The sequence below is a fragment of the Trematomus bernacchii genome, unplaced genomic scaffold, assembly GCF_902827165.1.
Source record: "Trematomus bernacchii unplaced genomic scaffold, fTreBer1.1, whole genome shotgun sequence".
NCBI classification, from domain to species: Eukaryota; Metazoa; Chordata; class Actinopteri; order Perciformes; family Nototheniidae; genus Trematomus; species Trematomus bernacchii.
The window spans coordinates 833,532-858,933 of record NW_022987720.1 but is presented as its reverse complement, the minus strand read 5'-3'; the positions used below and the strand labels follow the sequence as shown (position 1 = coordinate 858,933).

The 25,402-nt window shown below is 40.8% G+C and overlaps 1 protein-coding gene across 3 annotated transcripts in view; it reads left to right on the top strand.

The window, feature by feature from the left end:
• The first annotated feature begins 1,326 nt into the window (after positions 1 to 1,326).
• LOC117492473 (intersectin-2-like) overlaps positions 1,327 to 25,402 on the top strand; it is a 34,040-nt gene continuing 9,964 nt past the window's right edge. For 2 of the 3 annotated variants that reach the window (XM_034142745.1, XM_034142744.1), the window contains exons 1-24: positions 1,328 to 1,513; positions 7,110 to 7,181; positions 11,852 to 11,944; positions 12,044 to 12,107; positions 12,419 to 12,594; positions 12,978 to 13,190; positions 15,007 to 15,100; positions 16,856 to 16,998; positions 17,245 to 17,308; positions 18,182 to 18,319; positions 18,405 to 18,511; positions 18,598 to 18,848; positions 18,924 to 19,073; positions 19,164 to 19,304; positions 19,396 to 19,483; positions 19,572 to 19,711; positions 21,391 to 21,530; positions 21,642 to 22,113; positions 23,376 to 23,554; positions 23,697 to 23,757; positions 24,320 to 24,552; positions 24,631 to 24,671; positions 24,768 to 24,934; positions 25,226 to 25,259. In XM_034142745.1, coding sequence (XP_033998636.1) covers positions 7,175 to 7,181; positions 11,852 to 11,944; positions 12,044 to 12,107; positions 12,419 to 12,594; positions 12,978 to 13,190; positions 15,007 to 15,100; positions 16,856 to 16,998; positions 17,245 to 17,308; positions 18,182 to 18,319; positions 18,405 to 18,511; positions 18,598 to 18,848; positions 18,924 to 19,073; positions 19,164 to 19,304; positions 19,396 to 19,483; positions 19,572 to 19,711; positions 21,391 to 21,530; positions 21,642 to 22,113; positions 23,376 to 23,554; positions 23,697 to 23,757; positions 24,320 to 24,552; positions 24,631 to 24,671; positions 24,768 to 24,934; positions 25,226 to 25,259 — 3,196 coding nt within the window. In that variant the 5' untranslated portion in view covers positions 1,328 to 1,513; positions 7,110 to 7,174. Of the gene's footprint in view, positions 1,514 to 7,109; positions 7,182 to 11,851; positions 11,945 to 12,043; positions 12,108 to 12,418; positions 12,595 to 12,977; positions 13,191 to 15,006; positions 15,101 to 16,855; positions 16,999 to 17,244; positions 17,309 to 18,181; positions 18,320 to 18,404; positions 18,512 to 18,597; positions 18,849 to 18,923; positions 19,074 to 19,163; positions 19,305 to 19,395; positions 19,484 to 19,571; positions 19,712 to 21,390; positions 21,531 to 21,641; positions 22,114 to 23,375; positions 23,555 to 23,696; positions 23,758 to 24,319; positions 24,553 to 24,630; positions 24,672 to 24,767; positions 24,935 to 25,225; positions 25,260 to 25,402 lie in introns of all 3 variants that reach the window. The other variant, XM_034142743.1, reaches the window with a different exon arrangement.

The window sequence follows — 25,402 nt, the reverse complement described above, 5'->3', positions numbered from 1 at the left end:
CTTATTTTAAATAATATCATATCCTGAACTCAAGCAATACAAGTGTTAGGTTGAGTGAGGTTATGACAGTTAACTTGTTGATGTAATACATAAAATAGGCTGAAGCTGGTGCCCTACACCAGCAGCATTCTTTTAGTTTCCTTTAGGGGCAGCAAAGGCCTTCCACACTCTACACAGCTTATACACCAGAAAGATGCTACTAACTACAGATATCTGCATCTCATTCCATTGGATTCACTCATCACATAGGCCAAATGGGGGAAAAAGGAAATGATGGAAAGGGTCTGTTTACAACATATTGTACAACTTTAGCCAAAGCCATTTTAAAACACTTTGCATATCAGTAATACGTGTGAATAAAGCACATACAATGTTTAACAGTTTAACGTTTACTTGAAAAATATAGATGGTTATACTTTGGTAAAGTATGTAATTGAATCCCAGGTGTATTTTTTCAAGTTAAAGATGAAAGAAAGTAAAAATCTAATTTCACTGGTTTCATCTCTTAGGGTTTTTTGTTGTTTAAATGATCCTGTATTTAAAATATTGTATTGGTTTTAACATAAAGAACATACAATACCATAAACATCCAATAATCAGAGGGAAAGATATAACATTGAATAGGGATGCAGAGGTGGAAGAAGTACTCAGATCTTGTACTTTAGTTAAAGGAGAAGTACCAGAGTGTAGGAATACTCTGTTACAAGTAAAAGTTCTGCATTCAAAATGTAACTCAAGTAAAAATATTGGCATGAAAATATTAAAGTACCAAAAGTGAAAGTACTTATGCAAATTGGTCCATTTCCGAATCATATTATATCATATGTTTCGATTATAATTATTGATGCATTCAAGTGTAATCAAAGCTGGCAAAGGGGCAGCTAGTTTTAATCACGTTGTACACTGCAGGGTAGTTTGTGAATTTACTTCAGGTGAAACTAAAGTCTTGTTTAAGTGCTGATTATATTTCACATAATTAATCTAAGTCTAAATAGTAACTAAAGGTTAAAAATAAATGTATGGGAGGAAAAGTACATGATTTTCCTCTGAATTCTACTGGAGTAGAACAAAGTAGCATACACTGGAAATATTAAAGTAAAGTACAAGTATTTAAAAGGTGTACTTAAGTACAGTACTTGAGTAAATGTACTTAGTGACTTCCCACCTCTGCGTATACGTTTTTTATTGTTTGTTGTTACATGCGTTTATCAAAACCTGAAGACTGCCATATGAGGAGCGACAAGGGGTTTTATTGTGAAAATCACATCCGGAAGTCCGAAACGTAACGCTGTGTGGATTGAATCTTGAGACGCCCATTTCAAGTCCACCCCGCCCCGGCTGCTGGATCAGTTCCTCCCTCTCCTGCAGCCAGATTTGCCAGCCTGGATGCCGGATCACCGCAGATATTCTACCGCAACAGGTAAATCACCAGGAACCAGGAGAGGATAACATGTAGCACACACTGGACACTACCGCTGTTGACCTTGCTTTTTCCCTCACCTTTTCTGGGAAGGTAAGTTGGATGTCCTGCTTTATTAAACACAAAATGTAAAAGGCGAGACAGTGTAAGCCAAACATGTAGCCAAAATTAGAATTTTAAAGATTGCACACACTAAAATAATCCTGACACATTTCTCTAAACCCTGAGTGATAGCCTTTTGTTTGCATTTTAGATGAAGAAAACACCATATGGGAAGAAGAAGAAAGAGTGTCAGACGTTATATTTTTCTCTTAATATGCTCAAATGCATTTCTACAGTTTAACAATATCCCATGTAATGATAATTAAACATTAAAGGGCAAAAAGGGCTATCTACTGCAAATTGCCTCTCTTGTCAATATTACACATTGCCAGTGACACTATCAAGTGAGTATGTGATGTGATGAATGCTTTTCTTTTTGGTTTAGTTTTTTTTAGTCCAGGATATTACTGGATCTCCCCATAGAGGAGACTTTAAAGCATATAAAATGTAAAGGACTTATCAGATGTTTGCATTGTTTTACATAATTTCAGTTATATTGGTCCATAATGTGATTTGGGCAAGTTTAGCTTATCCATGCTCATTCACTGCAGTATAGACTAATTATAGAGATTGCTTAGTGTGCATGCGAGTTAGTTTGTGTGTCCTGCTGCTCTCAGTAAAAACAGAAAGAGGAGGCTTGTCTTTGCTGAAGTGGGCAAAGTCCATTTAAACTGCAGCTCCCAATGACATCTGGCCTTATCCCAGCAGGGACTCTCACACATCCACCTGCCAAGAAACAAAGCATTACACACACACACACACACACACACACACACACATACAGACGTAAACACGAACAAACATTATTCACTGTTTTGTTGAAAGTGGGAGCTTGATGACTTTATGGGCCCAGTCTCATGTGACAGCCACAGTGTTAATTATGCATTATACGTCCAAATCCAGATAGACATTTTTTTGCCATAGGTACATAGGTAAGAAGCTGAGGCAGGCCATGCCAGTGAGTGTGTGTTTGAAGTGTTAAGGAAGTACAGAGGCTTTGGTGAATCATTGCTCCAGCTGACCCATAAATGTATCAAAGGGGATAAATATAATTATTCTGGTGGAAGTGTCCCCGATTTTCACCTGCAGCACAGCTGAGGAAGGTGTGTGTGTGTCTGTCTGTGTGTTTCTGTGCTCTTGTGAGGCAGAAAATACAAACACACACACACACACACACACAGGCTTCTTTCTTCGTCAGGCTCAGCTAAGCTTCCTGGGCTGTGTCTGCTAGAACAGGGTCCCCCTCTGTTTGAGGAGTGTGTGTCAGACACACTTGTGCACACAGGCTGAAGCATTGATACGCACATCCGAGCGGGCCAGTGTGGCGCACACAGGTGTCAATCAGCATGCAGCGCAGAGTCAAAGGTTCTTTGATTCAATTTCTCCCTCAGTGCAGTTTGTCAGCAAACCGCTGGCCCTTCAAGTGACTCATAATGTTCCCCTAATCACAAACTTTCAAAGTGCTACATATAATATTCGAAACATGAATGTACCATCAATTATAGAGGAAGAACGATATCTGGGCTTTTGGTACTGCATCGCAAAGGAAGTACTATTTTCAGCCTCATTTAGAATTCACATAACAACAATCAACAAGCAATGAGTTTAAACTGTCAATGTTTAACCATTGAATAGAATGTTGACAAAATAATCCTAACCCCATGTTGTTTTTTCATTCATTTTGAGATAGTACTCATGCATGACCAGATTACCCTGTTGGGGGGCTCAAGGGCAGACATTTGGTGTGGACCCCTATTGGCAGCCCACCCACAATGCATTGTGCCACCTTCAAGTTCTCAGTCGCACACAGCAGAGTACCCACGGTACTCCTGTTACTGCGTAGGCAAGGCTGCAGCAATTCTCAGATCATTAAACTTCAGTCTGTGTTCTTATAATTTATTATTATTAACCAATCCTTCAAATGCATGGAACTTTATTCATGAATAACAGGTTGAAAGGTCCATAAAGAGTCACTGGACCTCGAATCAGGACTATGTTTTTGTAAATAAAATGATGGTTGAGATGATTCCACCATAAATAATTCCAAGAAACTGTTCCTGTGTCAATAGAGTTATGGAAATGTTCACAGGCCAAGTTACATAGGTCCAAATACATCAACACATGGATGTGTTTGTTTTTCCAGTTATGAACAAATAGGATGCTTTCGTGCATATTTGTTCAAAAAGGTTTGTTCCGATGTTTGCTAGGAACGGCATGTTTTGAAGCAACTAATATGTGAGCAGTTGATTTTTAAGGTAGGCCTAAATCAAATCAAAAATGCATTCAGAAGTGCTCAAGTATTTTGAAACACTGGGGTTATTTAGGTGCAAATTGATTGAAACATTTTACTGTGCGCTTCTGAAGAAGGTGTTATCGGTGCTGGTAGTAGAGGGTGGCTCTTCGCCTCGTGTTTATTCTGTGATGTTTTATCCAGGATGTGTCCTGTTTGAACAGGGTAGCTTCTCTAATGTAGCCAAAGGCAGATACTATCTTTGTATTTTAAACCTGCATGCACCTCAGGGTACAAAAGTGTTTGTGTATGAGGGCGGATTAGAGTCTGCTAAATACCTTCATACGTTGTGTGTTTACATAAGGGAGTGTAAGGCGCACACATCATTATTTACAGAAAGGTACAACCACAGCTCAGGGAATATAAAGTTTGACTAATAATGAATATCCCGGCTTTATCTAGTTGGTCGCTTTAATATATTACACACAATGGGTTACTACTATAACTAAGCTTCATTTGGGCTCTTTGGAGATATTTCTTCAGGGGTTATAGTAGGCGGAAATGTCTCGGGATGATGAAATGATTGTGTAAAGCTGGTTGCACCAGCTCTAATATTTAAGCTTAGACTCTTTGCAACCTTAATGTTCTATCATAATAGCTTCATGCATCATTTAATTGAAAAAGTGATTACTTATTTTAACATAGATATACTTTTTTGATACAAATGTAAACAAAGTAACTGCCAGGTCTGACTGTTGCACAGTTAACTGAGCTCTCCGACAAAGCTAACATTAGCTTGCTGTCGTTAGCTTTTTTACAAATTACCCATTAAGAGTGAAAGAGATCATAAAGGATATCTTTGGACTAATCTGACCTGACACTTAATCAAATTTGTTGAGTAAACATTTATTTAAAGTTCACAAAATATCACATCTCTGAAATTGCATGTTCTAGTGATATTAGCTTTGGTTAGCCACACAACATCTATTAATGCTAGCTAGTATTTACTCTGAACTATGGTTGGATACAGTGTCTGAAATGCCAATTTACAATGCAGTGATAAATAAACATGACTTCTCACACAGTGAACTGTTATTATAATTGAAAACATGTTCACCATAACAACAGTGTGTGTTAGCTTGCACGCATGCACTAGCCTATCTATACAAGCGTATGCACAGACACACGACACTTGAGCGGTTCATTGCTCTTAAGTAATTGACAGTGTTGGCATGTACAGAGAATGATTTATACTACAACAACCAGTCTCCCGCTCTAGGAATTCACACGAAAAGAGTGAAACCAATGATGGAGGAGTATTGTAACCAGAGCAGAAGGAGAAAAAGGGGAAAATGGGTGGGAGTCATATAAGAGGGGATGCGAGTGAGGGATAAATAAAAAATAGGGGAGCTGAAATGGAAAAGATAGAGTGAGGTGAGGTGAGGTAAAAAAGAAATACAATGATTTGGAGAAAGCAGCGGAGAGGAGATTGCTTCGAACTGACGGGAATCACAGCTTAGGAGAAACCATGCTTGTTAGCTAGATGGATGGAAGCAGAGGAAATAAAAGGGCAGGTCTGAGTGGAGGTGCTAATAGAATCTGAAGAACAGGATTGAAAGAGTTGCTACATCGATGGAATAAGAAACTGCAGCATCAGGAAACTCAGCTTGGGGTTAAAACGGAGGGAAACTACCTCTATAAAGTAGTGAGCATTTTCCATTTAAAGCTGTAGGAAACAGGAATGATCAAAAACATGGGGAGTTTATTGCCGTAGCAATTCCGACTGAAGGATTATTCAACAACAACTGCAAGGCAAAGAAAGAGGAAATATTGCACTAAAATCAGAACGGACAGGACACAAAAGACTACATGGAACTCAGAGGAGGTGTTTTATTTGTCAGGGTTGCTGTTGTGAAAAAATAAAACAAAGCCCATACACACAGAGCTCGTTTTCCAATTGAGGAGGTTTACCTGCATGGCCTCATCTGTCCTCTCTACCTCCTGGGACTCTGCCAGAGATCCCACAGAGAAATCTCCGCAGGTGGGCTGGCGACAACAGTGGATGCAGACTGCAGTCAATACACTCATAGGAAATTATTTATTGTGTGGCGTGTGCAGTGCAGATCCATGTGGGCAAGCTCTTCTCATTTTTATTAAAACAAATGTGTCCAATAATAAATGTTTTTATTCTAATCAGTTCCTTATAAGTCAAACATTCATACATCACCAATACAAATACAATATTTGTATTCTTATTGAGAAAAACGTTTGTATTCTTATGAATATTACATACCATTTATATGTTCGGCAGTGGCTCATTCGGAAGGGGCTTGGACTGTGAGCCGTAGGGTCGCCGGTTCAAGTCCCCGACTTGAATGGAGCTTGGTCTGCTACTTGGAGAGGTCCCAGTTCACCTCCTGGGCCCTGCCGTGGTGCCCTTGAGCAAGGCACCGGACATCCCCCTTCCCCCCTCACTCCCATTGCTCCCCGGGTGCTGTACAATAGCTGCCCACTGCTCCTAGTACTAGACTCCTGGTACTAGGATGGGTTAAAAGCAGAGAACAAATGTCACTGTGTGTGCTGTGTGCTCTGCATGTGTGACCATTACAGAGGGTATCATCCCTCCGATTCTATTCTCTATCTATTCTATGTTCCTGAGATAAATATGACCTATTAAGGCAAATATTAATTTTATATTAGTAGAAATGCAAGACAAATCTGTATATTCCTGATAAAAGCTATTTATATTAATCCTAAAATAAGTATTTATATTCCTAATGCGAGCCTAATGGGGATTTCCCAGCAAGCCAATCAACATGTTAAAACACATGTCTGTTGAACAGAGATTATCAAGTGAAAAAAAATAAAGCACTTATTTTTACCAAAATCTATGACCTGAGAGCCTACAGTGATAGATGCTGCTATCCTCTCAGATCACCGTCATGTTTTACCTCCTCTGTACCCCTAAAGTGTCCGTCTTGCCTACTACTCCCTGGTGGCATTGTCCGCATCTCTGCTCTTCCCTCTTTTCTGCTCATCCTCTCCTCTTTATGTCATTTTCTCCCCCTCCTCTCTCTTTATTTCCCCTCCTCTGTCCCTCCCTCGCTCTGTCATCCCTCTCTGTTAGCTGATCAGTGTGCCTTGCCTGCCTTCCTTGCATTGTTAACATCAGGGATGAGGTTCTTTCTTTTTCTTTGTCTTTTGCACGCATTTCCAATAATTTTTTTCCTTTTTCTCACTCACACACACGCATGGTCGCGTTCCTCACTCCAACTCGCTGCTCCGTGACACACACACACACACGCGCACACACATACAATCACACTCACATCGGTCTCCCTCTCTCTTTCTCTGCAGATGTCTGAGAGCTAGCCAGCTGAGAAGAGGACTCACCTCTCTGCCTGCGCTCTCCACCTGCAGCCATGGATGGTAAGGACACTTTATCTTGTTTTCGTGGGAGCAAAATGTGTACTCTCGGGAGAGTGGGCAGGGTAGAAATTATGAAGTTGAAGGGAATAGTTAAGGAAAGAATGGATGGAGCTCTCCTATAAGCAGCTTTGTGTCGTGCTCATTCTTTAAACTTTCATCATTCCTTCTTTCAGTCTGTAATGAAGTTGTGTCAGCTGAAGATTTCGTCAATGGCATATTGATCTGACTCCGGACTCAAGGGTTCCAATTAAAATGAATTATTAGATTAAAAAACATGTTTTGTTAATTGTGTGCAAATCGTAAGGATTCTTGTGGATGTTTTTGCGTAGGGAACTGGCTCTGTTTCTGTTGTACTCGGTCTCGAACATGATGCATCTCTTTTGTCCTTGGTGTGGACAGTATTGCTCCATAGTGTGTGTATATGTGTGTGTGTGCGTGTGTGCGTGTGTGTGTGTGTGTTAATCCTCTTGTTTCACAGCCTTTGATCATAGAACAGTAGTTGCTGCTCCTTAAGGGCTTCTATGGGAAATGCCTCGGAGAAAGTGTGCGTGTGTTTGTGTGTGTCGGATGCATTTCGTCCACATGACTAATTCGGCATTTTAACAAAGTGCCAACCCCCCACAAGTACACTCTCTGCTTCAAGCCCATCCAGTAGATAAACAACGCAATTTAGAAACACAACATCATTATATGTGATGAGTTTCTCCACGGAAACATACTGTATGTGAGGCTGAGCTATTTGCTCTATTGCACATCATGAACACGGGGAATCTGAAATGAGGCAATTGTACAATCATTAGTGTGTTCATTTACCAAACAGGTGGACGGTGTGCAACAGTCGACAGAAATTCTGCGACGTGCAGAGACTGTCGATGCACCGTACATATCTGAAACATCGACTTCCTCCCCAGGTGAAGCGTTTGATGTGTAAATAGTTATGAGAGCAGTGATGAGGTTTCCCCCAGAAGGCCCGGCGCTGGGTGTCAGGAGGTTTTGCTCCAGCGTCTCCTGCAGCACCTTGACAACAACACAGGCCAACAAAGGGAAGTTAAACCACACAAGGTGGACACTCTTTGTTTTTGTTGTACAGTCGGTTTGAATTCTGCACAGGTGTTGTTGCTTTGGAAGCTGTTCCATGACAGTACACTGCAGTTTTTTCCTATGTTTATACTGTGTGTTATACTGTCTCAATATTTGCTAAAGGGCTCTTGTGTATTCACTGGGTTTGTCTTCTGAGCAGGAAGCCGTTCCTCTTAGTGTTACAGTCCAGGTCGCAGCCTTGACAGTGTGGATTTACTGCGAAGCCCTGGATGAGCCACATTTTAATAGAAACACAGGGGGAAATAACAAGAGGAGATAAGAATGCTGGGTCACAGATCAGATCTTTGAGAGGATTAAACAAATGATGTATAATATTTTGAAAAGAGAGCTTTAGGGCATATGGGAGGCCGAGCAGAGCCGGGCTAGCACTGCTAGCTTAGCTTCATGCTAGCTTAGTTTTTATGCTAAGCTCTGCTATATGTTATCTCGCTCCAGCTTCAAATGTTCTAGTGGTTTCAACCCTCTCACATAAAAGGGCTTTTACCAAAATGTAAAGAAATGAAACAAGGAGAAGAAGAAATCCTTTTTTCATGTATTACAAATAAAAGTTATTTTAAAAAACAGATTAAAAACCATTAGCCTCAAAAACGAATCAACATTTGTAATACATTTTTAATTACTTGGCATTTTTTCTCTGGTCTCACATTGTATATCTGTTAGTTTTTTCCAGCACAAATGTCAAGCCACAGAAGACCCCTATTGATTCTTCCATGTCTCTGTAAGAGGCTTTGCCCCATTAATTCACAGAGGATTCAGTCCTCAATGATAAACCGTACACAAACAGAGTTTACTGACAGGCCTGTGAATGTGTCCATGCTAGTGACATGTCCCGTGGCGCTGTGCTAAATATCGGCTCCACATTTCCCCCCTTACAAAAGCTTCTAAATGAGGTCTTTCAAAGCCAATGAGACAATGTGGAGTATACTCACTTTTCGGTGCGATATTAATTACTTTTTCCTTTTCATTGTGCTGACAATGCCAAAACTAGGTCAGGCACTGCAAGTCTGGCTTTGTCAGAGGAAAAATCATATACCTGACCAGGCAGTATGATCAGATATCGAAACCAGCTAAAGGCAGTTAGCCTTTGAGTGTTTGCTAACAAACAGTGATTGCTCAGTGAGGCTAACATCGGCTATAACATTTGAATCTTCCTTTCTTTAACTATATAGTTTAAAATGTCATCTGCTAGCTGCATATAAAGGACTGCTGAGTCTGTGTCATTCCTCAGGGATGTGTGTACTGTGGTCAACAAGAGTGTTTGGGTTAGAGCAGGGGAGGAAGTTCCATCATGGGCAGGGTGGTATTTCCTGAGGCTGGCGAATAAATTACACCCTAGATACCAGGTCTATAAAGAAATGCACCCATAATAGCACAAATAATTTTAATAATAACAATATCACTGCCACTATATTACAAGTATAGTTTATGTCCTGAGCTCTACAACTTCATTCAACTAATTTCTACTGTCTGAATTTGTGTCTGCCATAGTACTCTCCCCTGATAATAGTATCGTTGTTCAGTCCAAGAGTTTAGAGGCAACTTCCTGTGTCCCTAACGTCTTAGCAGTCAATCCTGTCAAACAAATTAGTAACATAACAATGTACCAACATCTATAGAGTCTATTTAAACATTTGTTGTGGTTATAACCATTTTAAACTGGTTGGGGGGGCAACCAGTTTAAAATGTATTTAAGTGACAGTGTTGAAGGTTGGATGATATAAAGCAAATGGCCAGCTCTACCCACTGAGCTACACGACAGCTAATGTTTATATCATTTCGACCTAGATTTGGGAAGGTTTTCCATAGTTTTTCCTCATTTTTATTAAATGTTTTTTTACATGGATAAAAAGACCCTTTGAGATCTATACAATTGATTCCATCCTTTTGTAGACTGCACACACATTTCATTTGATGGTGCTTCTCATCAGAGACTCTAATTAGATTATTTGCGACAAGTCCTGATCAATTATTTCACTCTAACAACATGTCCCGAGTTTTCTTTTTATCATTCTGAGGTTGAATTCAGCTACTTTTTGCCAGTGTTTTTGATTTATTTTATCAAACAAATTGTACTGTTATTAATTGGTAGATCATACATTTGCTTACCAATTTGACCTTAAAACCAATAATAAGATCATAATAAAAGAAGGCAAATTGTTATAAGGAAACATTTTCAACATGGTGTCTTTATTTTTGCACCAGACAGACTGTGCAAACATTTTGTTTGAGGACTGTATCGCTGTGATCGCTTTAGTTACAGCCATCTGTCGAGCAGAGATGATGAAGTGTTTAGGAACTTAGCTACTGAAGTGCTCGTAGACAAAGTATATTATTTTCTTTCATTCAGTTGTTTTCAATCTAATACTATCTACTTTACCGCTGTTTCTTCTGTCTTAATGTAATTAACAGTCTTTCATCACTCAGCTATTGTAGTTTTAATTGATCCATTTTTTACATCAATCCCCTTCTCTTTCTACGATGTAGTCATTCATTATCTCACGTGTCCTTATCTATATCTGTCCTTCCATTACTGTCATGTGTAGAGATCCATCTTTGCACAATGTCCACATAGTCAATCCTTTAATTAAAAATGGATTCAGAGCTCTCAAGGTATGGGAATAAAAAACCCAGGGGAAGGCTGTAAGTGTACCCTGCTCGTGTTATGATTTGATTAATTTCACTGATTCCCTTTATGATTAATTGATTATCAGCTTCGATGATAATCTTTCATCCACCTCAATTAAAGACGTCTTGTGGAATCGAGCAAGAATTGAGTCTCGCACTCCTCACACAGCACATTTGACTTCATATTTAATTCATGGACAACCCTGAAGTTACCTTGAGATATGCAAGAGTGGAGCGGAGTGAAAATAAGCTGACCGGACATTTTTCTACATTAATCATTGTCGGGAGTTAGTCAAGAGTGTTTTCATCTAAGGGGGAAATCTCATACGGGGTGGAAATTATGCAGATTGGTGAAGTTAAAAAGAACGATGTATACTGAAATTGGTTTTAGCATTTCTGCTTTTCACACTATTTGTGTGTGTTTAGGAGTGAAGCCCAGCCCACACATTATGTTTTAAAATAGCTTTTTCTGTCTATTCTTCTTCCTAAGATATGATCCCTTCATATTTATGACTTTAGGGCTCTACAAAAGTAGCAGCTTATCTCATAAAGCAGGATCTCTTTGTACTCATGTTCCTTTGACATAGCAGTGCCCGGGACAGCTTGTAAAGGATTTCATGCTGTTGTGGTTTATATCATCCTTTTGTGAGTTGACTTTGATATTCATGGTCTCCAGAGGAGTAATCTTTTCACTTTGGTGATCCCTTGACTTTCTTTTAAAAGATATCATCATATAACCTTTTTCTCCCTAATATCCCTGATGTATGAAAGTGCAGTGACAGACAGGAAACATGAGGGGAGAGAAAGGTATAAAATGCAAAAAAGGTACCTGGCCATTTTTTGATTTGCGTCTTGCAGCCCTGTGGATCAACTTCAAAAGTCTTGCTTCATTATTATTGCAAAGACATTTCAAAATACAGGCTTGTCTTGTTGTTTTTATCCAGGCGGAGCCAGTGTGTGGGCCATTACTCCCGAGGAGAGGGGGAAACACGACAAACAGTTTGACTCCCTCGCCCCGGTCCTCGGCTATGTCTCAGGTAGGCTGTTGTCATAACAAACAATCAGAAGTGTCATCCGTGGTTCAATTGTTGAAATGCCTGTCTTTCTGAATGACGGTGATTATGGTCTATCTTCAGGAGAACAAGCTAGGAAATTCTTCCTCCAGTCTGGCCTGCCTGCTCCTGTCCTGGCTGAAATCTGGTAAGCAACAACCAGCCACATTGTTTCTCAGAGTGAGTTTGGTCTCATTTGGCCTGCTTCTTACTTCCTGTTGAGCACTCACTTCCTTCACAGCCTACCCAGAAAACTGTGTGTGTAATGTATTTAGAACAGAGTCTGTGTGTGTGTGGTTTGGTGTTGGTGTGAATAATGCCACTGGATTTCAATCCTACCAGGGCCTTGTGTAACCCTGTCCTTTCTACTGTCAATAAAGGAAGAAAAAAACTGAATATGCACACTTTGCTACAACTAGATCATATTAAACAGCTTTATTTTTCCTCCCTCTGCTTTAGGAACCTAGCCGACATGGAGAGCGATGGGAAGATGGACAGACAGGAGTTCTCCATCGCTATGAAGCTGATCAAACTCAAACTCCAGGGGCGAAACTTACCATCTGTCCTGCCTATCACAATGAAGCAAACGCCCGTCTGCAATGCTGCTCCAACTATCCGCTCATCTGCAGGTTTTGGTAAGGATTTATCAGAACATATTACTGAATAACCTCAATCTAACTTAACCAAAACATTACATTTTAACTCTTACTCCCACAACCTACCCTCTTAAAAGTGCTGTTTCACATAGGGAAATTATATTTGAATGGTAAAACTTTCAAATGGGAGGCTTATTTATTTTAAAAATAAAAAACGACCCTGGTTTTACTAAATGGTGGTTGCTTTCAGAGTATAATAGGCAGTTTAAGTCATTGATTGACACAAATAATACTTGCACCAGCTAGGGTTTTCCTTTATGAAATAAAAGCTACCCATTTCGAAATTGTACTTTAATTGAGTCTGTCTTCTGAAACAGTGTTCCTGATCTGTTCATGTTCACATGTGTGTTTCCCCCTTATAGGAATGGGTTCTATGCCAAACCTGTCAATTGGTCTGTCCTCCATGTCAGCCATGCCCCGCCTAACACCCATCCCGGCTAACCCCTCCATGCACTCCCTGCACTCCCTGCTGCCAACGCCAATGACTCTGCCCCTCATCAACAGCCTGGGGAACTGTGGACTCCCCAACGGCAATATCAACCTCCTCAGCCCACCGCTAGTTCCCAACAATGCAGGTTGGTTCTGAAGTGGAACCATTCTGATTCGCTCACGAGACAAAATAAGATAGATATTGATTAGTGGATTAGCACCAATTCATTCAATCTTATCCCAGGATCAAGAATGTGAATGTAGAGTGTAGATGTTGGATTATGTTCCAGAGAAACGGGGATATTTCATGAACGAAGAGGAGAAGACAGACGGATAAAAAGACTGCAGCATAGATAAGAAGCTTGTGCTATCGATTTTAACTTCTGCACATACAATGAAAGCTATTACCATAGCATTACAGCTGGGGACATAGATACAGGTAGTGTGTAAAATGAGAAAAATGCTTATACTTGTTCTTTTTGGGAATTATCTGCAGTTGTATATCTACTCAGAACTTGTCAAGGACATTGGATGCACCAGCTTCTTTTAGGTACTAATTAGTCTAATTATAACTGTAGTGTTTACAAAATGGAGATTGCGCATCACTAAATTAAAATGGTAAAATCACACAATCTAGTTCTACAAAAATGTTTTTTGCTAAATATTTAAAACAAGCACCTACCAGGCTCTACATGTCTAACTGAACCGACTGACAAAGCTACATTAAGTTGAAACATATGAGCAGCTTTGAATTACGAGTACAGTAACACAAAAGCATGGAGCATCTTCTAGTAGAAACCTGACAAAAGAACCTGAAAATGTGTTTAAATTAAATGTCACGTAAAATAACACAATACATCTCAAATTACAGAACAATATGCTAATGGTATCTAATTAAATTAACACAAACTTCACATATTATTTGCTTTAGAGTAAATACTACTATACCAACTCTGAAGCACACTCATTTCTCCATACATTCATTTGTAATTGAAAAATAGATCCACCTATTTCCAAGTATTTTCAATAAAATGTAACATACCACTGGCTTAAACAAATTCCTTATGTTTGACCTCTTAGGATGCTGCAGTTACTTCCTGTTTACATTGGAAAGCATCTTCTTAGGACATATCTTAGGCTTGAATGGTTAATCATTTAGTAAATCACTAGTGTAAAACCATCCAGTAGACTAGTAAAACCTGAGGAATGATTTATGAAAGCTGCTGCAACCCCATCCTGGTGTGTAATGTTTGGAGTATCAGGTCATTTATAGATTCAGGTATTGTGCGTAAATGCTGCAGTGTTAATGTGGTGTGGATAACACATGCAACATGAAAGCGCTGAACCCTATCTACCTACTTCCTGAGGTCTTGTATCAGAATTTAATGCAATATGGAAGCATCTGTGTATAATATAGCCTACAGTATGTGTATGTACGCAGAAACAGCTGCTTCAGCACCGGTGGCAGGTGCACATATATAATGTATACATACTCAATAAGTCAGTTTTTGAGGATTCTATCTCACCCTGTACTCTTCGTCTCTCACTTCCCCATATCTCCTTTGGCTGCTGTCTTTATCTCACTCTGTTAATGTACAATGGTTGGCTATGAAATGTGCATGAGTGTGAACTTTCTCTATTATTTGGCATTTCCTCAATCTTTATCCCCGGGGTGAAAGTATATCAGGGCCACAGCTGTCCAGAATAACAGCCACCGGTTTGTTTTTACCCAGATGTCAATAACCTTGGTGCTGGAGCAATGTGTGCTGCGACTGTAAAGTATGAGGAGATAAGATTAGATGTACACACGTTCAAGGGCAACTGCACTCTGTGTACTTCTACAGTATATCAAAGCACATGCTTGTATGTGTTTTCATGCGTGTACAAAAGCACTGTTTTTCTCATATTACTGTGAGTTTGTCAAATATATTTGTAACTGACTGCCTCTAACCATGCTTGCAGCGCTCCCTCTCTCTGGCTTCTCCTCTCCCATGGCGTTCTCTCCATCCACCGGCATGTCAAAAGCCAACTCTCTTCTTGATCTCGGATCCAGCAGGTGAGAAATAAATCCATACTGCAAAATACAACCATCTAATCTCCCCCAAATTCGCATGTCTAGAGAATTTTAGACAATTTTAATGATGTTTGTCTGCCCATCCAACTCATGCCTGTTTAAATACTGAGTCACTGCCAGCCCTTTAGCCCAGTGCTCACAAAGAGGCATAGTTTCTTTCAGGGGAGGGTTGAGGATCAGAATGCAGGCAGAGATGAAACACGTTGATAACACAGAGAGCAGGAAGGGCATTTTCAAATCAGATGTTCTAGCTGGCTACAATAGGAAGTGGGCTTGTTTAGAAGCACACACATCAGAGTCAAATGGCATTCTTTCAAGGCGAGGTCACCATTACTGTGACGTTTTAATCTAGTTTTTAGTAGCCGTACTAGGACATCCTCATTGCTGTTTTAACTACCGATTGGATTTGGGCAACGATTTATGTTCATTTGAGGTTATAACGTCTATTGATATTAGTAATCCTCTGACTTTTCATCTATCACATTTTAAGTTTTGAGGGAATATTTGGGCAATTACTAGATGGATTGCCCTGACATTCATGCCCCATTTAGCTCATAACACCACTGTACAGTACTTCGCCTACAGTATGTAAAGCACTACAGAGCAGCTGGCTTAGCTGAAGAATATTAATCTCATAAAATGTAAGACAGATTGTATTTCAGATGAGGTCTGCAAAACAAATACAACAAACTTGTGGATAGTGGACTAAAGTATAGTCAGAGACGTGCACTGTTGTTTGCGTGACCAGTTGGGGTTTGTCACATTAAATGCTAATTATCACACATGGTATTAGCCTTGAATGCTAGCTTGTGTCTCAAGGGAAAGTGGTAATATGATATGGCGACTGGAGGGGTTTTGCAGTCCTACAACAATGACAGAAAAGAGTTATTTGTGTTTTTGCACAAAGCACTTGATCTCTGCCTGGAATGGAAACCAACGGCTGGAAGGTTTTGGGCAGTTTCAGCAACAGCTAGATTCCCTTCAAAAAACACAATATGTGGTATCTAATATCCTTCTTCTGTGCAGTTTGGGGAATGGATAGGATTAGTATCTGGTTTCATTTTGAATGTATTGTTTTAGATGTCCTTGTGTTTGTCCTGTCCCCGGGTGTAGATGGTAAAACTGGCATAAATAAGGGCATCAGGAGTGTGAAGAAGTAAAATACAGGTTGACCCACATCCACCCATATACTGTAAATCCAACCTTCAAGTTCTAAATGTGACACTATATTCAGTAATGCTTGACACTTTGCTGTTTTTTCCATATCCATAACAAGTTATAAGGGACACACACTAAAATACAAAACAAAAAATCCCTTGGGCAGAGGGAGGATCCCACATTGCATCTCCCATTGTCTCCCTGAAACCTCTTCTATTTCAGAGGAGGGTAGCGAGTTTCCACCCGGCTATAACGACAGAAAATAAGCACATTCTTTTCAAATGAACATCAACGACCCAGCCTTTGCTATTCTTGCAGAGGCATTGTTTGTAATAAAAACAGAGCGGCTGATTAGCATAGCCTGAGAGCACGTTTCAGAGAGTCATTATCTACGAGGCCGTTCGCTTCCTCTACCGCTAATTAAGAGATAACGCCGGGGAGTCCCGATGCAATTAGTGGTTTTAAGTCGAGGCTTGAAAACAAGGGGAGAAATAAGGAAATGCTGACCACGTATTATTATTCTGTAAATTCCCTTTAGGTGATATCTTGGCGTGACTCTCTTTTCCTTTTATTCCGCAGTTCAAATTCGTCCTCCACCACTTCGTTGGCCAGCAACTCTCCGAAAACGGGTGCAAGTGACTGGGGCGTTCCGCAGGGCGCGAGACTCAAGTACCGCCAGCAGTTCAACACGCTGGACAAGCTCATGAGTGGATACTTATCTGGTAGGTCCCATACGCACACAGATACTGTACGTGCACACTAAATAAACACAAGTTGAGTGCAGGGCTGCTCATGAGAGGCACTCTCAAAGTTTGACAGAGCATAGGCTGGGTCAGCATCACTTCAGACACATGTTGTTGATCTTAGCCCCACTTGACAGAATGTGGTGGTAAGAGGTAGCAAACATTTTCAAATCAGCTGGCAGGAATTCAATCTGTTATTAATTCTGATAATGCTTTACCTTGCAGGCCCTCAGGTTAGAAATGCGCTGATTGCATCCAACCTCACCCAGACTCAACTCGCCACCATCTGGTGAGTATACAGTACATACTGTAGGTTGCTCTTTTGAGTTCATAATTGTGTTATCACAATATATAGAATTTTATAGTTTATAACATAGTGATATATTCGTTTTTTATTTAATATGGAAAGTATTCCAATGGCCTACAGTACAAAAAGGCAATTAGAACTATTAATTAATGCCAATATTATTTAACAAAAATACATTGTTGGTTTATATGTAAGGAAAAGGTCATTTAAATGATGTTGGAAATTCAAAAATCATTGGAGATTATCTTAAATATTACTCCTGACTCACTTCCCATTATTTTTTGTACTACATGTATAAACATCGATCTAAATAACTTATTGAAGCATTTTAGTGTCTTTTAGCAAATTGTTTCAATTTACTCTCTATGATATCATAATCAAAATACTCTAAACAAACCTTACACTTCTTACCCAGCAAAATAAAAAAGCAAACCAGGGCAGCAGGATATGAGGAAGATGTTACTTGCGATAAATTATGAGATATAAAACTGTCAATTCTTTAAAAAGTAATTTAAAGTGCAGTTCTCTTCTCTTTCAACTAATTAACAAAAAGTGTGATATCTCAGTTTTGCGCGATGTGTTTATTACACAAGTTGTCACCCCGATGAAAATAAGAAAACGATATATTGTACAGCATCAGTGAGTCTAGGACCAGATGGTAAGAGACAGCAGGATGTGTAAATAAATCTGTTTGCGATCTCACTCCAAATAACAACTTCACAAGGTGATAATTTGTCAATATTAACAGCTTGTCTTGCTGCTTCCAAAAAAAAAAAGATCCTGCTGTCAAATCATGATATTCTAACCCACAAGTTTTAATGCTTTATTTGAGTTTATTATTCCTTACTTCCGCAGGACTCTGGCAGATGTGGATAAAGACGGACAGCTCCAAGCTGATGAGTTCATTCTGGCCATGCACCTGGTGGAAATGGCTAAAACTGGCCGACCTTTACCCCTCACCCTGCCTCAAGACTTGGTACCTCCCTCTGTCAGGTAACATACACTGTATTTATACACTTTTCAATTGAATTTCTATTTAAAATTGCAATAACAGAGGTTTACATGTGTTGGATTTCAGAGGAGGATTCCAGCCCATTGAGCTTGTTAATGGAACGGGGCCTCACATAACTCCCTGTTTAATCGACACGCTGGAGATACTACCTTCACAAAAGAACATAAACAATGGTATGGCATTTCCTGCACACAAAATGCTTTCTTATAACGTAAGGGCTCTTCCTCTGTAACATTCCTGTATGTTCTCTTCCGCTCAGTGTCCTACGAGGACAGGCTGAAGGAGAACTTTGCAAGAGGCAGCGCCGAGCTGGAGAAACGTCGCCTGGCTCTGGAAGAGGGGCAGAGGAAGGAGCGAGAGAGGAGGGATAGGGAGGAGAGGGAGGCGCATGAGAGGAGGGAGAGGGAGGCGAGCGAGCAGGAGAACCGCAGGAGGCTGGAGGAGGAGAGGCGGAGAGAGATGGAGAGGCAGAGGGAGGAGGAGAGGCTGAGAGAGCTGGAGAGGATGGAGGTGAGTGATAGAAGCATCATGTGAGACGCTGAACCTCTAGTTTGTCAGGTGACCATGTGTGTTCATGCTTTTAAGGCGGCGAAGCAGGAGATGGAGCGCCAACGCAGAGAGGAGTGGGAGCGTGGGAAGAGAGAGGAACTGGGCATGAGGAAAGAGGGAGAGCAGGAAGAGATCTCCAGACTGAGGGCCAAAAAGAAGAGTCTGGAGTTGGAGCTGGAGGCTGTGGTGAGACTGAAATAGCAATCAGAAATGTGCGATCACAATCTGGACACAAGACAACAGGGACACTGATATCAATTACCCCCGGTCTCGCAGGGCAACAAGCACAAGCAGATCTCAGACTGTCTCCGTGACGCCAAGAGCAAGAGGCGGATCCTGAAGGCAGAGGTGGACCTCGTCAATCAGAAGAGAGACGCGCGCATCATCGAGATCAACACGCTGCAGCTTCAGTTCGAGGTTAAAGACTTTCCACTTCCCTTCCGTGTCAAACATTTCAATAATTGCATTTTGTTCATTCTCTGTTTGTGTGTGCCTCTGTGACTTGTAGGACTGGCAGAAGAAGCTCTCCATCCTGATCCCAGAGCAGCAGAGGCTGACAGAGAAGCTGCGGAGCCTCAACCTCAACAAAATCTCCTGTGGGTGACTAACGCCCGGTGGCACAACAAGAACGCATCACCGGAATTCTCTCACTTTCTTCTGACATCTTTGATCTTTGCCTTGCAGCCGTGACTCTGACCTCTGTGAGCGGGAGTGTGAACGAGAAAGGAGTGAAGTGCCGGAGGCTGAAGGACCAGCTTGACACTCTGGAGAGGGAGACAACCGACAAACTGGCCGAGATGGAGCAGTACAACAAGGAGCTTAAGGTCAGTGGGTACAGACAAATTCAGGAAATGAAGGGTGGTGACGACCTTTTTAGCCCCACTCAAAGGAGATTAAACTATTTGAATTTATACACAACCCAAGTTAGCCCCGGAAGAGCCAGGTCAGAGTGGTTTCAGACCCAAAATTGTGGAAGTTGTGTACTGATGAATGACGACATGACTTATTGATTAGCTACTTGAGATGTATTTTGTTTTACTTGATAGCCAGGATAACTGTTTAACTGTTTTTCATCTATAGCAGGCAAAGATGATCAACTGGTGTATCGTAGTCCTTTTCTCATCTTGAAGCCCTAACTTTTTGGGGGGACATGTATTGACTTATATTTCGGCATAGAAGTCGGTATTTTCTGGATGATGCGACAAAGAAAAAAGCAGCACCACTGCATGATTTATGGCACCAATATGCAGCAGCTGGATTTGTTTCTATCCTTCAGCTATGGTTTATTGGAATAAAGCAGAAAAAGGCAGTTTCACACTGAAAACACTGCTGTGAAATCTTGTTGGGCTGCTCAGGGTAACTTTAGAGTTTCACCCCTCAGGCAAAGTTATTGCCCACATCCACACTCAGGTGTACACAAATTCGATACTTGCTGTGATGATTGATGTCATGCTCCCTCCCAGTATATCAATTGTCAATGTAATACTCACTATTTCTCTTTTGGTCTGTTTAACTGTTTTCCTTTCCTCCCTGCTCTTCAAAGCTTTTAACGCCTTGATTTTTCTTCTCTGTCTCTTTTTTTCCGCTGCTTCCTCTACCTGGATGTCTTTCTTATGAATTCACTTCCCATTTCTGTTTTTCTCCGTTTTTCTTTATCACACTTATTATACCTTTTTGATCATCTACTCCACCGCTTTGCCTCCCTCCATCATCGCACTGTGTTTCGCTCATAGCTGGGGGATATGGATGACTGTGTCCTGCGAGGCCTTCTGTCTCTGCTGGCCTGCCTCAGCCAGCTCTTCCTTCTCATCAAGGTTATCATTCTTCCTCTCTGTCTCCCTCTCCCAACCCCCACTTTGTAATCTTTATCACCACCCCCCTTATTTATTATTTTGTCATCTCACCTCTTGTTTTCCCCTATACAGTCTATGGTTTCCCCCCAGTCCACAATCTTCAATCCTCCTCTCCTTTTGTATCCCACGACTCATTATTAAATGGAGCTCTACTCTGGTCTTCCATTATTTTGTTGTTGTTTTTCTCCATGGAATTTGTTCCAGCGTGTGTTTTCTCTGTAAACAGGTTGCACCCTGAGGGTAAAAAGCACACACAGAATGCTTAACCTGCACAATTGCTGTATTAGCAATGGGAGAAAAACAATCTGCTTGTATAATATACACACAACTGCATGTTTCTGTCAATGTCAGTGTTGGTGTGTTTTTCAGTATGGCATGTTTGTACTAATGCACCAAGCAGGTATGATGTTAAATGACCTCATATGTACATAGAGATATGTTTTGCAGCACCTGGACTTCTTTCTATAGATTTTGACACACACATGTAAAAGACAGTACTGCACATCCACTACCTTGGCTGCTTTGTGTTTGTAGCAGCCGAATGAAAGCTTGCATACAGCTGTTTTGTGCTTTGGAGAATCATAACACGGTTTCTGCGTTGACTGAACGATGCTTGATTTGATGCCTCTCTTATGCATTGTACATATCAGGAGCTGAGGGAGAAGCAGGCGAGGCAGCAGGCTGTCCTCGACGACCTGCACAGAGTCAAAGAGGAGAAAGTGAGGGCGCTTCAGAGGCGCAAGGAGGAGGAGATGGAGAGGAAGAGGAGGGAGGAAGAAGAGGCAGCCAGGTGAGTGTGGCTGCACATTACTCATACTTGATGTTTTACTCTCTAGATCATTTAAGTGACCTTCATTTTAAACACATTTTCTGTGACAAAGTTGCTTTTTTCTTTCCACAGACAGGCAAAGCTAGATCAAGAGAGAAGAGAGCAGGAGCAGATCAAGAAGGAGGAAGAGGAGGCGCGTCAAAGGAGGCTCCTGGAGGAGCAGAGGGCCCGGCAGAGGGAGGAGGAGGAGAGGGAAGCACAAGCTCGCCTCAGAGCAGCTCAGGAGAAAGCTCAGGAAGAGGAGAGAAGAAGGAGAGAAGAGGAGGAGGAGGAAAAGAAGAAGAGGGAGCAGGAGGAGGAGGAAAAGAAGAAGAGGGAGCAGGAGGAGGAGGAAAAGAAGAAGAGGGAGCAGGTGGAGGCGGAAAGGAAACGGCAAGAGGAGGAGAAGGAGAGGATAAGGAGGAAAACGGAGCAGGAAAGAGGAGAACAGCAGCCGGTGTTGGTGACTCAGCCATCCTCAAAGCTGACCCCGTATAGAGCGCTGTACTCCTTTGTGGCCCGAAACGCAGATGAGCTGAGTATAGACGCAGACGGCACTATAGAGGTACTAGACACACACACACACACACACACACACACACACACACACACACACACACACACACACACACACACACACACACACACACACACACACACACACACACACACACACACACACACACAACAGATGTTCCATTTACCTATTTACCATGAGATGCAGGCATGTATATATTTCAGTATTTAATATTTGCAGCATTCCTCAAAAATCCTGAAGTCTCATTTTTGTGGATGCTTTTTCTGCTTTTTCTTTATATAACTCCACGGATTGATATACCAGCAGAAACAAAGCTCCAAAAAAGAAATTTTTCAGTCATTTTGTCAGGGATAGACTACAGTATGTTTACTGTGGACAACATCTTAGGCAAGGCAAGGCAAGTTTATTTATATAGCACCTTTCATCACAAGGCAATTCAAGGTGCTTTACAAAAATGAAAGACATTCAGACAAAGGCATTTAAAAACAATCATTAAAAAGAAAAGATAATAAAATAAACATTAAAAGAAAAAATACATGAATAAAAAGTTACAGTGCAGTTTAAGATATGAATAGTTCAATTAAAAGCAGCGGCAAAAAGAAAAGTATTCAGCCTGGATTTAAAAGTAGTCAGAGTTGCAGCGGACCTGCAGGTTTCTGGGAGTTTGTTCCAGATATTCGGAGCATAATAACTGAACGCTGCTTCTCCATGTTTAGTTCTGACTCTGGGGACAGAAAGCTGACCAGTCCCTGAAGACCTGAGAGATCTGGATGGTTCATAATTTAGCAGTAGATCAGAAATGTATTTTGGGCCTAAACCATTCAGTGCTATCATTAGCATCACCACTCGGCTACTTCACACAGACAACATTACATATGATAGTTAAATGTAAGCAAAAGAAAGTAACAAATATCACACAAAAGAACAACGATTTAACCGAACATTTACACATTGTTTACTTTTATGTAAAAGAGTAACTGCTTTTATAATTGCTAGCCTAAGCTAGTTAGCTAATATGACTATGATTGTATTTCTAGCAGTTAGCTTACTAGAATCTGCGTTTTACTAAAATATGTCATTACTATCGCTTGGCACAAGATGCAGGACAGAAACCAACACGGTCAAGTGAAAAAAAGAGAGTTGTCTGATCTCCCAAAAAATAAAAATTACCGTAAAGCAGGTGTCCGATGGATCTCTAAAAATACTAAATGTGTATGATCGCTGTGCTAGGAAACAACATCCTCTATGTCTTGCAATTGCTGATATAAGGTGTGTTTTCCATGATGCAGGTGGATGAGCAGACTGTAGGTGAGCCTGGCTGGTTGTGTGGGAGATTCAATGGAAAAAGGGGCTGGTTTCCCCAGAGTTACGCAGAGAAGTGCCACACTCCCTCTACCTCCACCACTGAGACTCCAGCTTCTTTACCTGGAAAAATGTCCTGTCCACCGCCAATACCACATAACACAGGGTAACTGAAATATCCCAAAGAAAAAGTATTTGTTTCATTCTGTCTCCCTACACTAAAAATATTACAGTTTGTTTCTGTATTAGTTGAGTTTTGATTCTTGTTTGCTTCTTCTCTAAGTGTTTGTCCCTCCATTTTTACCCAGAGACCTAGATGGGAAGGTAGTTGATGACAGCACTGTTTCTGCCCAAGCAGACACTTCACAGGTAAAGTTTGATATATATTTTACTCTAGGCTCCTAGAACAACTAAATGCATAGCAATATAACCCAAAGGCAAAAAAGACAAACCCCAGAAATATCTATAAAGCGTGTTATTTTCAACCTTACCTTGACTTTAAAATAACATTGCATGAAACATATTTGGATCCGCTATGTTTCCTGTTAGTGTCATGTTCCCTTCCTTCATAGTTATTTGAGCTATAAACAGGCTTTGGAAGGCAACTAACTAGGTCTGGCTTGTGTACATACACTGCTGCTGACACCAACACACACACATCCTCTACAGTACAACAGCAGGATGTTTATTTATAGTTTTCCCTATTGAGAGTTCTTCTATTTCTTGGCCATTTTGTGGGTCACACAAGCATTTACAGATCTCCGTCTCCCAATAGATGACATTAGTGTTAGTAGGTCTCATGGTCAGTGATATTTTAAGTATCTCTATATCGAGACGAATGGCCTTGAGGATGATTTTCATGGTTTCCTTGATTTAATCAATCATTTACTCCATGGTGCTTGATGTAAAACTTTGCTTCTCTACTTTTCAGTCCTTCTTCCCTCTGTTGGCTCGAGCCGTTTCCTCCTGGTCAGCCACATCGGAAACTCACCTCAACCTCTCCTCCGGGGCGGGTGACGTCATAACCCCAATGCTGAGCTTCTCCCAGGGTGACATCATCAGCGTGCAGCAGCAGAGGGAAGACTGGTGGTTGGGGCAGCTCAATGGGACACATGGATGGTTCCCCAAGAGCTACGTCACTTTGGAGATGGGTGGCAATACAGAGTATGAAGACACACACAAACACACCTTATATTGTCTACTTTTGCTCAGACTACATTGACTTTGTTTTTCCCCTTCTAGTGTGGATCCATTTGACACATGTGATTCTGTTCAACTCGAGGGTAGGTATAGTTTATCTGTGGCACATAACTGTATTTCATATTCATATTGTAAGATATTTGGCTCTGACTTGCACTCCTGTATTTTATGGTAACCAGAGTTTGTGGCCTTGTACACGTATGAGAGCCCAGAGGCTGGGGACCTGACGTTTGTTGAGGGAGATGTTGTCATGGTGACAGAGAGAGAGGGAGAGTGGTGGCGTGGATGCATCGGGGATCATACGGGAGTGTTTCCCTCCAACTATGTCCGACCTGTAGAACCAGAGGTGAGACGAGCCATTTAAAGTAAAAAAGCATCATATCATCTTTACAAAGAATGTATTGAATTGCATTATTTATTCATTTTGCATCTGCTTTTATTTTTTCCTTTTACATTTTTTTTGATAAGGGCCTTTGAGCTATGAACTATAAATAATAATATAGTTTTAATTAAAGGATTATACAATAATATATATTTAATCATCTTCATTTTTTTTTAAAGTTACATAGTTTTCTTTTATTTTTGAATGCAATTATTTTAGTTATTTGTTAATAAAATACAACTTGTTTTATTTCAGGGAACAAAAGCTGGAGCTTCGATCAAAAAGCCTGGTGAGTCAGTGATTCACAAATACAACACACACACACACACACACACACACACACACACACACACACACACACACACACACACACACACACACACACACTCCACACAAATAAATAATGGCCTATTAACTCTGTTATGCTCTTGA